At 38.3% G+C, this 15301-nt stretch overlaps 1 protein-coding gene across 1 annotated transcript; it reads right to left on the bottom strand.

Moving 5' to 3' along the window:
* Positions 1-973: 973 nt before the first annotated feature.
* Positions 974-13695, bottom strand: LOC143860668 (uncharacterized). The gene is made up of 7 exons (XM_077371435.1): positions 13546-13695; positions 8223-8439; positions 7573-7953; positions 4622-5108; positions 4344-4454; positions 1520-1704; positions 974-1436 (listed from the first exon to the last, which is right to left on the bottom strand). Exons 2-7 carry the CDS (start codon positions 8334-8336, stop codon positions 1233-1235), a joined length of 1482 nt encoding a protein of 493 aa, XP_077227550.1. The 5' UTR covers positions 8337-8439; positions 13546-13695; the 3' UTR covers positions 974-1232.
* Between the last annotated feature and the right edge of the window lie 1606 nt (positions 13696-15301).

The raw sequence follows: 15301 nt of genomic DNA, 5'->3' as shown, positions 1-15301 counted from the left end.
CGAGTCAGGCAAACTATGTCAAGGATCCTTTCAATATAATACAAAAGCTATCACGGCCAATCTGTCCAGGTCCAGGTGCAACTAGTGATAGTATTTTTGTAAAGAGGGCTGGCGAAATTGCAAAAAATAAAACTAAAAAAGCTATGTATAACTGCAGGATCCTGTTTTGATAATGGGACGACTCATTTTGTTTTACACTTTGGCTAACGAGAGCTTTTGGGGAATTGTAATAGACTAATAGTCATTACCAACACCCATCATCTAGGTGGATGGCTTCCATCAAAATGATAAAAAAGCCTCTATACAATAGTTAAAATTTCAAAACAAAACAAAACAAAACAATCTCCCGTGACCATATGCCCAAGACTAGACTCCAAGAGCCACCTTTAGGCCTGAAAACCAAACAAGACTCCAAGAGCCACCTTTAGGCCTGAAAACCAAACAAGACCCCAAGAGCCACCTTTAGGCCTGAAAACCAAACAAGACTCCAAGAGCCACCTTTAGGCCTGAAAACCAAACCAAACAAGACCCCAAGAGCCACCTTTAGGCCTGAAAACCAAACAAGACTGACTGGATTCACCCATAAAACCAAACTTGTATTTAGCAGATGGCAATCTTATCTTTATTATTATTGTTGTTGTTGTTATTATTATTGGACAGTGACTATCAAACTTTTCTCTTGAACAAAATATTACCTAAACAAAAATTGGTGAACAGCAGATACATTAATTCCGCCGCCTATGTCGGTTGCATTGTGACGGCAGCTGCAAGAACAGTGTGGTACAATAATAATTGAATCTGTCGATGATAAGAACAAAACAGCAATGCAAAAACACAGTTTGGCCCGGGCAAATCCACCAAGGATCCTAAGTTTCCACCATATTAAACACTGGGGGCAATCGATAGAAAGATTATAGTAAAAGAAGGAACAACAAAACAGCAAGAATCAAAACAAAATTCGGGTCAAGAACAATAAAGCAAAATGAAAAGAAAGTTCAAATTGAATGTCCTCAAAACAAAAGCAATGTTAGTGCAACGATCTGAAGACAACTCCACCAGAACTGATGGATTATCTTCCTTCTTTAACTTAATGTTAAATAGCATTTCTGCCTATTACTCATTGATGTCTAAGATAGAGAAATGACCGTGGCATCACCTTTTATACATATGGCGGTTGCAGAACTAGATGGGTTGCCTCTTATTTACAGAGCACTTTTCCGTGTATTTATAGATTATAGCAACTCCCAATCTGATTCATAGGAATCATGATTTGACAATGTGGTTGATTCCAAGTGTTCAATAATACTGGAAGATGTGGACACCCCCCCTCTCCGTTTGGTTTCCATATCGATATCACCGAACCAAATTGCAATTTGCTCATCGTCATGTTTCTTTGCTGGCCGCAGTTTCGAAGCAAAAGCATCCCGGATTTTTTTCTAATACAGAAAACAATCTTAAGTTAAAATCCTCTGTACAGGTGCATATTTGGCGGTTAGTGGGTACGTGCATTTGAGCTTACCTTGTATGACCTATTCTTGCTTGCTCGATAAGAGATGAAGCAAAGTTCATTCTTTTCAATGTCTACGAAGCTTTCTTCAAGTTTAACATCCTCAAATTTTTCTATGATTTCATTCCCGGGCCCACTTGTATTATCATCCTCAGATGCTTCCGACAAATCACAATCATCTGATCTTCCTTTACCAACTGCATCCACAAATACTCAATAAGTCCCAAAAACTAAGAAGCCGTTAACATCATTAAGAACCACAACCCTACAGCTCGGTCTAGCTGCAAAGGCGTACACTAATCCGATGGTTTTCCCTTTCTTTTCCTAAATGAGCAATAAACAGAAAAGACATGATGCTGGGAAATGATAGAAATACACAATTAATTCAAGAATGGGCTATGCGGAATCTTAACTGAAGCGACATGTAAAATACATTTTTAGATTAAGAAACAACTAGTCGTTTGTCCTATTTTCATTTGTTCATCACAAAACGATGCAAGTCGTATCAATAAAGATGGAAGGAGCGTGAATCATATGCTTATAACGTTAAAAAGAACAGAAGGAAATCTAACCTGAGGTATAAGCTGCATTTTCTAATTTCAATAACCTTTTTATAAACAAATTCTTAAGGCGGGACATCACATACAAGGCACAATTTTGGTTTCCGCAAAGCAAATATTTAATTTCAATAGCCTCAAGGCTCATACCATAGCTTAATCGGACATCATGCCACGGAATCTTAAATCACAGCTAGTGGATGTGCAGATATCGCTGTTTTTTCTGTTTTTTGAAAAATAACTAATTTAATTATGAAACAGAGGCCATAACACAACCAATGGGGACAAGACGGGATGTGCAGATATCTTACTTGACTGAACCCCTATCCTTATTTAGGTACTGCTAGAGTAGGATATTTTTAGGGCAGTGATAAATAGACCCCCTGATATCTTAAATCGACCCCCATCTCTCTCTCTCCCTCTCTCTCTCTCTCAGCGCTGCCCTATATGGGGGCCGATTTATCACTGCCCTTTTTTTAGCAATTGTGCAACGCATAAATATAGTTATGATTTTGAAAATAACGTAAGTTGTGTTCTATCTAGCATACTTGGTGTGTAAAACTCTCAAGCATTTGATCTATTTATCTTTTCGAATCCAATAAAAGATCAAGAACAGTACCTTCAGCAGTCAAATTTTCGCAGTATAATTCAAAGCAATATGGCCATTCCAAAAGCAAGTCTCTTTAATTACAAATGATAGGATGTGATGATGTAGTGCACAAAATTTCACTCTAATAATCCAGTAACACAGAGATCAAGGACTTATATGTCCATGCAAAACATGATAGAATAGCTGCGTAGAGTTGAACTCTTAAGTCAGAATAGCTCTGGTTTATCCTGGCTTTCATATTGTTCCGCTGGCCTCACAAAATCTTAAATAATACAGCTGGCCATGATCTGAATCATTACCTAGTAAGCATTTCCTCTCTAAACATTCTTTTAAAAGGGTTTGGGATGAAAAGAAAGACAGAAACAGCAACTAATTCAGAATATGTTCAGTTGCCTGACAGAAAAAATGACGACATGAAGGATTCTGGTAACTATATTTAAAATTACCAAAGGTTAAAGAATGGTTTGGAGCCGGAAGAATATCAACAAAATCATAAATGCAGTGAATTATGGACCACGAGGATGGGATTTTCAGATTACAATCAAGAGATTATGACATGGCAGAAAGATACGGAGGTGCAAATTCAGTCATTTTTGAAACTTAGGGTTTGACATGTTTCATTTACATATTTAAAATTAGATTGGAAGTAGAATTTAGGATCCACACAGTACTGCAACATTCTAATCTAGTGGTGTATTCACAGATATCTCTGAAATTTTCGAAAATATCGCATGATATTTTGCAATTGTTTAATAAAACGACAAAATCCTACAAATTTCCCTAGATTACAAGGAATTATCAAGATAACTACATATTTTATTTTTTGTTGCGAAAATATCACGAGAATGAAGTGATAAATTCATGATATTATCTGTTGAACTAGTTTTGCTCTTAAATTTTATATTTTTATGTATTATAAATATTTTATTTTAGTAGTTTTTTCCTGATATAAGCCCGAAAATAACAAAAAAAATTAAAATATCTCGAGATACAAGTTCCCGAGAAAATCCCAAGACAAATATTTGTGACTATGATCTAGTGCAGGTTAAGGATTCATGAAGAAAGATATCGTCAATACATAAATGAGAGAAGACAGAAACAGAATTGGGAAAGTGGTAATAAGGTCAGATATGAGAGTAATAAAGATTTCTATGATGTGGGTAAGGAATGATGATTATTCTACATGCTCTGAATTAGCTCTAGTGCAAGTTTAGCTTTGCAATCTAACTGGAATGTGGGATGCAATTAAGTGTAAATTTGCAATCTGAGAGAACTTCAAGACTACAAGTTCACACACAAACTGAACACACAATCCAATTAGATGGTCCACCCCCAACCCCCCAACCCCCCCACCCACAAAAGAGAAAGATGGAGAAGATAAAATATTCCTTGACAATAAGGCAAAAGAAATGAATGCAAGGAACATTAATTTGAGAAAATATCAAGCTCTCAATAAATTGTGAGAAACAATCACAAGGGGTTCATCAATATTAAAATGTCGATCTGTGACACACTCTAAGGTTACCACTCGAAGCATGCAATCATGATAAATATAATACTGCATCAAGAAGGCATATGCAACTGGATACAGCAAAAAATGACTAAACAAATATAAAAAAATAATGAAAAGGGAGAAGTGGGAAGTTATGTGTTGCTGCAACATACATACCAGTTTCAGGTATGGGCAGAGAATCCTCTAATACAATAGTCTTCTTGAGCTGGTCATGCCCAATTTCAGTAGTTCTAACCAGAGGCATCGTCTCGCATGGTGTGCAGATGCCTGCAATTATCAGCAGTTTAAGGCAATCTTAACAACAATTAAGCAGTAATTCACTAATTCTAGAACATGAAAACAAGCAAAACTAGTAAAATAAGGACTTTGGAATCAATACCAATTGTATCGGTTGATAAAACACTGCTAGATAGAATCAATCTACCCTCCAATACCTTTTTTTTCATGGGATATAACTGGAACAACTGATTCAGATGTGAAAACACTTGGAAGATCAGTAACATTTGCAGCTACATCTGAAACTTTATCATGATTTTCGCCCACTATTTCTGGGAAAGTAAGCCCTGAAACTTCAACTGAGATCGGGATTGATTTATCGATCAGCGTATCACTAAATTCTCCATGATTTACATCATGGGATTCATCAGCTAACGATTTGGCTTTCAAATCTTTCCCCGCAGAAATAATTTCCTCCAATTCAGTAGAAGATAAAAGCTTCTCACTTACGGGATGTTCTTCAGTATCTATCTTTGATCTTTTACACAGCCCAGCCTCCACATCATACATTAAAGAAAATTCAGAAATGGGTCCTGTAAGAGACAAAGCAGATGGGGAAAGCAAGTTCTGCATGACTTCATTGCAAAACTTTTGAATATTTACACCAACAATTTGCTCCTGGCTTTCGACATATTTAGATGGCTCCTGCCCACAAAATGTAAAATAATTTTCATTTATCATAGAGAAAATCCTACAGAAGAGAGAATTAAACCACCGGCTTATGACGAAAAGACTATGTTACATGGATTCTTCTGAATGGGCGAAGAATCTGTGTCGGACATGTCTCGGATTCCAATACTTTAGGATTCACATAGACACTTCTAGGTCTCTTTTAATTGTTTTTTCCTGAATGCTGCTACCACAACCTTACAATTACTACATATTTTAACTTTTATCCATCCTAATAGCAAGTTTTTTTATATTTCTATGGAGGACATCCTTGGAGGAAAAAAGGAAATATACAATGGAAGACATCCTTCTTGGCAGTCGTTTGGGTGTTATGGAAGGAAAGAAATGCTAGAGTCTTCAATGGATATGCTAAAAATCCCTCTTTCCTATTCAACAAGGTTATAGGTAAAAACCCTCCCAAGCTTTAAATTTGTTTTTGCTTTAGATTTGTGGCATGGATGGAGAGAGGTGTGTGAAAGCTCGGAGATGAGATCTTCGGCAAAGCTTGAAATTTTGGTTTTGGCCTCAGTTGAAACGAAATTTCCATTCGGTGAAAATCTTATAATTTCAGCCGAGATTTTAAATTTTGGATTCAGTTTTAAATTTCGGTCCTGGCCGAAATTTAAAACCATGATCTTCGGTAGTGCAGGATGGGAAGCCACCACCTCCGGGATTTATGAAGTTTAATTTCGATGGATCTTAGCCTTGGCAATCTCAGACCAGCAGGTACAGGGGGAGTGCTAAGAGATGATGAGGGTGATGTGAAGTACACTTTCGCAGGCCCAATTGGGTGGAAGATTCAAATGAAGAGGAGGAGTGCGCAGCCTACAAAGGAATCAAGCTATGTTACATGGATTCTTTGCCCCCCTATGCCGAATCCGTATTGACACATCTCCTCATCCAAATCGGACATGGATTCACGTGGGACACACCCAGATTCTTGTCGTAGCCGTGTCCTGCACGAATCCTGTTTTCTTCGAGCGAATCAGATTCATCGTTGTCTCTTTTGAAATGCAAATCCTGTATATTTTCCCTTTAAATGTATTTTCTTAACTTTTTTTTATTTGAAAGCACAACCAATACACTTTTAATAAAAACCCTAGCGCCTCGGCCCTCGAAAATCGACCCCTTCCTCCTTCAACTCTCTTAATACAAAACTTGCCTCAACCCTCTACCCTCAAAATTTTCATGAATATATATATATATATATATATATATATATATGAGAAAACGGTTCCTACACACATGTGTAGATAAGTTATCTACACACTAGCTTAAAATACAGTGGGGGCCACATTATTTGGGTGATCCAAACCATTCATTTTTAAGGCCCTCACATAGATAGGGTGTCCACAAAAAATCAGATCCAGAGGATCATCCTAACCATTCGAACTGTGGAGGCAAAAATTAGACTAATTTGTGAAGGTTTAAAGACATCTATTTTACCTCCACAAATCGTAAGGTTGGGATGATCCTATGGATCTGATTTTTTGTAGACACCCTATCTATGTGAGGGCCTTTAAAATGGATGGCTTGGATCACCCAAACAATGTGGGCCCCCACTGTATTTTAAGCTAGTGTGTAGAGAACTCTCTACACATATGTGTAGGAACCGTTTTCTCATATATATATATATATATATATATATATATATATATATATTTTTTTTTTTTAAATTTTGAAAATTTTATTTTATTTAAAAATTACTAAACCCGAATCCTAGTTTGGGTGGTTTGCCGAATCCGACACCTCGAATCCGTGTCGGATCCCGACACGCGAATCCGAATCCATGCAACACTGGAATCAAGCTCTTAGAGCGTGAAAATATGGACAAAGTACTGATTGAAGGGGATTCCCTTAATGTTATTTGCTGGTTAAGAGGATCCCATGTTTACCCTTGGAGATTCGCCGAGTTTTTTGAGAAGATCAAGGATATCTCAAGTAATTCATTCATTTCTTTTAGCCACATAAGAAGAACGGCCAATGGAGCAGCGGATAGGCTTGCTAGGGAAGGGGTGCACAAGGAAGCCCTTGAGCAATTTGATTTCTTACCTCATTGACCTACGTTGGTCCTTGAGGTCCACTTTTCTTTTAGTGGTTGAATCTGTTTGCTCTTGCTTCCCACTCTTTTTCACTCAGTATTTGACCACCTTGGTCCTTTTTCTTGAATGAAATTTCAACCAAAAAAGAAAAAAAAAACATTGTATCCACTCAACCTACTAAAAATTTTAATTTATTATTTATTGTAATTAAAATATTCTGGCGAATCCACGAATCTTTCTTTTTGAGGTTTGCCGAATCCAACACTGGATACTCGTGTCGGATTCCGACACTCGTATCCGTACCAATGTAACATAGGAACATACTAATATAAGAACACAGTAATAATTGAATGTGATGAAAATAGGAACGAACATGTTTGATAATTGGATGAACTCACCATGTTTTCTGGGAAAGTATGTGCTGAAACTTCAACTAAATTTGAAACTGATTTATTGATCAGTGTATCACATGATTCCCCATGATTTACATCATGGGATTCATCAGCTAATGATCTCGGTTTCAAATCTTTCCCCACAGAAATAAATGCCCCCAATTCAGTAGAAGATAACGGCTTCTCACTTACAGGACATTCTTCAGTATCTATCTTTGATTTTTTACAGATCCCAACATCCACATCACACATTAACGATGAGTCAGTAATTGGTCCTTTAACAGACAAAGCAGATGGGGAAAGCAAGTCCTGCATGACTTCATTGCAAAACTTCTGAACATTTACACCAACAGTTTGCACCTGGCTTTCGACATATATAGATGGCTCCTGCCCACAAAAAGAAAGAGCATTTTCATTTATCATAGAGAAAATCTTACATATAATAGAAGAAAACCACCGGCTTAAGATGAGAACATAATAATATAAGAACACAGTCATAATTGAATGTGATAAAAATAGGCTACTGATATCTGCACAACCATGGTCGCACGAATATCAGTCCCATAAAAATACAATAGTTACATCTGAGAGATGGGCAAAAGGAGAACTAGTTTTCATGATAGCTTGTAAGGGCATTAAGATGAAAAGATGCATGCCTGATTCATGATACTTTCTACATCCTGGCAAACCTCGCGGCACATAGTTTCCAACTTCTGGTACATGTTGCCAACCCAGGTTATACCTTTAGATTTCAAATCCATGTTGAACATATATACTCCTCCCCGAAACAGTTTGTCGCGTTCTTCCTCCAATTTCTTGGGCAGACAGAAAGGGCGTAGTCTTTAATTCTTATTCCAAGATAATACTCCTCATCTGTTCATTGCAACAGATCACAGTCCCATTAAAATTCGTAGGATATGGATCTGCAAGACTGTTCAAGTGATGTAGCATAGAAACAGAAATAGAAGGCTTAATCCAACACTAAGAAATACACCTCCATTCCTCAAAAGCACTTGTAGGCACTGATGAGAAAACTCAAAAGAATGATGGTTAAAAATTAAAAGTGCTTAACAATCAACAACTGTAAAAAATCATACAATGAGGAAAAGAAGAGAAAAAATACATGAAAAAAGAATCAGCACACAATAGTCATTTAGTGTAAAAAATCTCTTAAAGTTGGTCATCCATTAAAGTACAAAAGAGAAGAGAAGAAAATGGAGCAGTGTTTAAAAACGCGAATGAGGGTAAAAATGCTGCCTAGAAAAATCCTCGGTCGACTCGGCGAAGACGGAGCCAAGAACGTGGTTGACACGGCTGAGTACTCGATTGACACAGTCATAACTCAGGAGAGTCAAAGGAGTTTTGATTGAGTCTGTAGGGCAAAATGCGGAATGCAGCCAAGGGAAAATGGAATCGACTCGGGGGAGTCCACAATGATGCGGAGGAGTTTTAAAACTATGAGATGGGGTCTATCTAAACTTTGTTCATAAATTTATTAAAATTCAAAAATACTGTTTACGTTAGTTTTTATCCATCATTGGGTAAAATGACTAAAATACCCTTAATATAAAAAAATTGCCATTTTTTCTTGAGTGGATACATACATATCTAGAATAAATTTCACCATCACCTTCTCAAAAATGCTTTGTTCGCGCATAAAGATTGGATTTCCGTATAGTTTGAAGGCACTCTGATTATTGCAATAAAGAACATGTATCTTTGATCTCATATCTAACTCATGTAGGATATGTCCCAATCGTGTAAGCTTTGCTGCAGTAGAAGCAATGGACATATACTTTGCCGCTACACTCAATCTGGCTGCAATCCTTTATTTTTTGCTGTTCTATGATATTAAGCAGTCATTGAGTAATACAACAGTCACTGAGTACTACAATATCATGGCACTGACCTCCATGTGTTTGGATCGCCTGCCCAATCCGCAATTGAATAACCACACACTATTGACTGCCTTCTCATGTTGTGCCCTATAGAATAGGCTGTGATCTAAGGTGCCTCTAATGTACCTTAGAATCCTCTTGGCAGCATGAAGGTGTTCCTCCCGAGGATCGCGAAGGTACTGTCAAAACTGATTCACCACATAAGTTATGTTGGGTCGAAGTGGGGGCAAGTGGGGGGGGGGGGGGGCGTGGGGGGGTTGGGAGAGAGTTATGGGAGCGTTTATGCAATATTTTCTTATATGTTTTTCGAAATTCAAGTATATCAAAAAATTTCTAACCATCTTCATATATAACTTTCAAAATTTCGTTACATCAAAAAGTAGCAATTTCTAACTATCTTCATTTTCATGCCCTCTTTCCTTGTTTCCTCATGCCTTCTGAAAATGCTTTGTGTTTGCTCCAATGAAGTGCTTCGGAGAGCTGTACTTCGGAGAGTTGGGCAAGTTTGATGCAAGAAGTTGGCGATGGTGGGCCTAATGGAGTAATAGGAGCAGTTTATGAGTGCCATGTCAGTGGTTTCCTTCCTAAGGAGCGCCGAATTGGGGTTCTAGCGCGGGAGCGGCACCCATGAGGAAGATTCCTGCTTCTAAGGTTAAGTCTAATAAGATTTAGGTGCTAAAGAACTTTTACCATACTCCTATAAGAACAAGGATAATGAAGCTTCAGTCTTTTCCACTAGTTTTCTTATTGTATACCTTAGGTGTACTAACTGTTTTGAAATTTATCATCTTAAACACTTTGAAAACTTCACTACATACTTCCTTTGGGACAAGCGCACACTTTCATCAGATCTTTTTTGAGAAACTATTATTTCATGCCTAGGCCCTTCGTATCATAGGTACCTTTCAAGCCAGTTTGAGGCTCTGGATGTTATCCCTATCACTCCCTGTTAGGAGAATATCATCCATATATACTAACACCAAAACCATGCCAAAATGAGTGTTTAAAAAAGAGTGAGTTATCAGACTTACTCCTCCTGCATCCACTGTAGTGCCTGGTGAAGCTTATTGAACCATGTCAGGGTGCCTGTTTTAACCTATTGATTGCTTCGAGATTTTACAATCAAATTGATTTCAGTCCACAGTCTCAAAACCTTGTGCCTGATCCATACATACCTCGTCTCTCAATGACCCATGAAGAAAAGTGTTCTTTACATCAATCTAGGGGTCCAGCCAAAAGTATTGGCTAGAGCAAGGACTGGACTCACTCCCGTGCTCTTCACTACTGGACTAAATGTCACATCATGGACAAGTTCCTTTCTCTGATTATATCCATTAGTAACCAGCCTTTCCATGTACCTGTCTATGAACCCAAAATCCCCACTTGCAGCTTACCAGATATTTGGTTTTTGGTCTATAGTAGAGACAAAATCCCACATATCAGTACAATACATCGGTAATATATCTTGTTGGATTGGTCTTTGCAGGCTGCATTAGCAAGATCAGGTGCTGTGTTCCCCTCTCTATATTAATGAATGATAAGGGGATAGATCTCACAGAGCTTCAAAATTTCATGCCAAAGGCACTTAAGAGTCCAAAACTCCAAGGGACTTCACCTTTTTCTTCAGTAAATTCTATATGCACTTTGCTATCAGATTCTACATCCACTTTCCCAAGATTCAGACTTTTGCAAAACCCATCAAGGAGAGCGCGGCATTCTGCCGACATGTTACTGCCCCGTCCATTGTAGTGTGAGAATGCCAACACAATGTTAACATTTTCATCAGGGATGATACCCCTGCCGCAGGATGCCCTAGATTGCACTTGGAAGCTCCAACAATGTTAATTTTAAGAGTTCTTAGTGTTTAACAACGCGAATAAGGCACGGAACGCGGCCAAGAAAAATCATTGTCGACTTGGCGCGGACGCGGCCAAGAACGAGGTTGACGGCTTGACGCGGTCACAATTTGGGAGAGTCAGAGGAGTTTTTATTGACTTTGTAGGGCAAAATGCAGAACACGGATGTGGTGCAATGCAGAACGCGGCTAAGGTAAAAGGGAGTCGACTCGGGGGAGTTGATGCGGACACAAGGGAGTTTTAAAACTATTAGTGGAGGGGAATGACATGGCCACATCCCTTGGCTGCAAGGAAAGCTAGAAACCCAAACGTTTATATTGTGTCAGATTCCTATATAGAGAAAAGTGTAGCTACACATATGTGTAGCTAACTTAGCCACATTGTTTGGGTGATGCAAACCATTCATTTGATGGGCCCTCACATAGATAGGGTGTGCCCAAAAAATCAGCTCCATAGGATCATCCCAACCCTACGATTTGTGGAGGGAAAAATGGACGTGTAAAAAACTTCACAAATCTGTCCATTTTTTCCTCACAGTTTGAAGGGTTGGGATCATCCAATGGAGCTGATTTTTTGGGCACACCCTATCAATGTGAGGGCCTATCAAATGAATGGTTTGGATCACCCAAACAATGTGGCCCACTGTATTTTCAGCCGTCGGTGTAGCTAAGTTCGCTACACGTATGTGTAGCTTCACTTAACTCTACTATATATCTATGATTTATGGACACAGACACGAGTGTCGACATGGACACGGAGTGTGGGACTTGACAAGCCTGAAAGATTTAGAAATGGGGATACGGCTAAACAGGGACACCAAAAAAAAAAAAACCAATAGGATACAATGACTATAATATTGGAATAAGAGTTTGTTTAGGGTTTTAGGTTTAGGAGAGGGGATATAACACAATATTCAATAATAAAACAGAATGTCACACAGTACAAAAATGTGTCAACATGCCTATATTAAGTCTCACACTTCCAGTAGTACATTTAAGGGTGTCTAAACATTAAAGGAGTGTCGACACGTGTGGACACAGGTTTCGTGTTGGACATGACAAGACACATCTGTCAGCAATAAATCCAAAGTCGGCTAAATCAAATTTTTTTTTTTTAAAGGTTGTGTCGGCTACATCATAGCTATATAGCAGGAATTTAGGAACGAGAAAACTTCTCTTGTTTCCACCTTGTGTATTTGAGTCTAGGTATGTCTAGAATAATAGTCTTAGAAGATTTAGGAAGTTGAGTTTTTTGGGATTTAATCACAACCATTGGATTAGATCAATGGCTCATGTAGGAGTTTCATTTAGGATATGAAATGGTGGTTTTATAAATTCTCAAGTGTAATTGTTGTTTGCACGGTTTTTTTTTTCAACTTTGTGTTTGAACTTTGAAATCAAGAAAATTTTCTTCTTTTTTCTTTAGAGAAAACAGAATTTTTATCTCGTTCTTTGTGGATTGTGTAGAATAATCCTTCGTTGATTAGAAAGTTATTCCGATCAGTGTCGACGTTGTTCAAACCTGATGCGTTCTTCGCACTTCCGGCTACACCATAAAGTCATTTCACTTATACATATTCCACAATTCGTTGCATCCGCACTAAAATTAAGATAGAAATAACCAACCGAAGTAACCTAAAGTTGCTCCTCCTAGTCACAGTTTGTGTGAGGTTAGGTCGAACTTCATAACTATGAATGTTACAAAATCACCTCAAAACATAAAAATTTATACAGTTCGGTTTCTCTCCAAAAGAGGGTTCCACAGGGATAGCAAAAAAGAACAGTAGAAGACAAAAGAAAAATAATTTTCTGTCCTATCTATTCATTTCACAGAGAGAAGAAACTGCTGCACCAACAATTGTTTTGCACAAAAACAAGATATAGATGTTGAAACTTCACCTAAAAAACAAATTAACAGAGGGATGCTTCCCCAAATTTCTAAAGTCCTCTGACCACATTAAATTTATAAACATCATTGTTACTCTATCTTTCTTGAAGTTGTTCTTAGTTTACCCCTAACAAACAAAAGCAAAAGTCCATAATAGTACCAAGCCAAAACAAAAACCTCACCTCACAACAAGTTCTTCATATAAAAGCAGGATGAAAATCGATAATTCATACAACAAAAATCCACTTCAGAGACATTGAAATATAGGAAACTATAAAAGGAAGAGATGGGTAAAATCAAGGGGAAAAACAAAATAGAATTTCGGTTCCTTCACTTACAGATACCCCACAGTAATAGTGAAGATTTCAATGTCTTCCCTGAGAAGAAAAACCAAGAAAACAAAAGAAAATATGAAAGTGAGAAATATCAGAGCTTGGAGCGATGAAAGGAAAAAAAAAAAAAAAGGAATGAGAGGAGGAGACGGGGAAAAAGAGGCAACGAGAAAAGGAAACCTCCGATTATCAGTAAATTTAAAACGGGAGGAGGTGGGGGCCACTGTTATTTATGATAAGCGCACGAGTTGAAGACGTTTTGTTCGGGTTCCTTTAATTAGTCTTTTTATGTTCCTTTGATCAGCGTGTCTGGACCATTGATCAATAGGTATATCAATTCATGTTTTCATTGCCCTTCTCTGTGTTTTTCATTTCTATAGTGGGTGGCCATGCCAAAAAAACAGTGGGGCCATCATTTCTTGGGTGATCAAGACCATTCATTTGTTGGGCCCTGTTGTAGATAAGGCGTGCTCACAAAATCTACTCCATAGGATGATCCTAGCCCTACAATGAATGGAGGAGTTTGGATCATTCTATGGAGTAGATTTTTTGGGACACCATATCTACATCAGAGCCCAACTAATGAATGGTTTGGATCACCCAATTACAACTGAATAATGCCATCATGCAATTGAGATTAAGGGCCTTACGGTATGGCACGAATATTGGTCCTCATCTGCAAATAAGATTATTTTTGTTTAACTTCGAAGCCATTCGTATGAGATTATAGATGTACTCAGAGAGGAACTAATATTGGGTCAGCTGTCCCACCTTGATCGAATAACATTAGTTTCTTGAATCACCTCATGGTGGTCTACAAAACCTCAGCAGTCTCATTACACATTTATGCCCCCATGAAGAGCCCAAAAGTTAATTGTCTCATCCGGCCCACCTAGGGGGACTCAGGTAATCATAAAATTATGTAAGCTTATTTATTTTTATGATCGGTAAGCTGGGGTTAGGCGGATCCCTACCGGTATATAATTTAAAGAAAAATATTACAATGAAAGAAACAAGATCACTCCCCAATCCTGAGAACAAATGCCGTCGAGAAGACATTGCTCTGATAATCTAAGCCTTTCATTCATCAATCGTTGATTTTCTTAAACCTTTATCCCACGCATGGGATGTCCAAAGATGGGACCAAGTCCATACAGGTTGTCCCGTGATTTTCTACATGATCAAATCTTGATTTTTCATACGTGCCTCTCAGAAATGCCTCTTTATCATCAACCACAAAAGTGACTCTTTAGGTAGTAGTTCTCTTATGGAGGTTTCTTATAGACCTGGCAAACGGGTGGGCCAGGCCGGGCCGGGTTTCACCTAACCTGTACGAGTCCGGGTCGTACGGGCCAAGTCACAAATCACCCGGAATTTTAGGAGTCACAAATGACCTGACCCGGACCCCACCCGTACGGGCCGGGTGGACCCGCTGGGGACCCAGTTTTTTTTTTTTTTGTTTTTTTCTTCTTGTTTTTAGTCTGGAGATGGCCAGGTATTAGCACTCCCTTCTCTCTCTCTCTCCTAGATCTCCACACGGTGGGATGGGATGAAAATGGAGATATGGAGAAGGCGTTTATGAAGTCTGGATTGAAGGAATTTCTGATGATTGAAGGCTGATGAGAGTAGATTTTAAGATTTGAAAATGGGGGAGCTGCAAAATAGGGTTTTACGGTGAAGAAGATTGAGTTGCAGAGATGGGAAGTGAAGTGGGTTTTTGGTTCATAAATGAATGTGGGCGGACTCATAATGGTGGAGAGGT

This window comes from Tasmannia lanceolata, unplaced genomic scaffold (genome assembly GCF_043159265.1).
Source record: "Tasmannia lanceolata isolate RefF3 unplaced genomic scaffold, GAP_Taslan_0.1 ptg000037l, whole genome shotgun sequence".
NCBI classification, from domain to species: Eukaryota; Viridiplantae; Streptophyta; class Magnoliopsida; order Canellales; family Winteraceae; genus Tasmannia; species Tasmannia lanceolata.
Note: the sequence above shows the minus strand (reverse complement) of the source record. Positions and strands in the feature narration are given on the sequence as shown.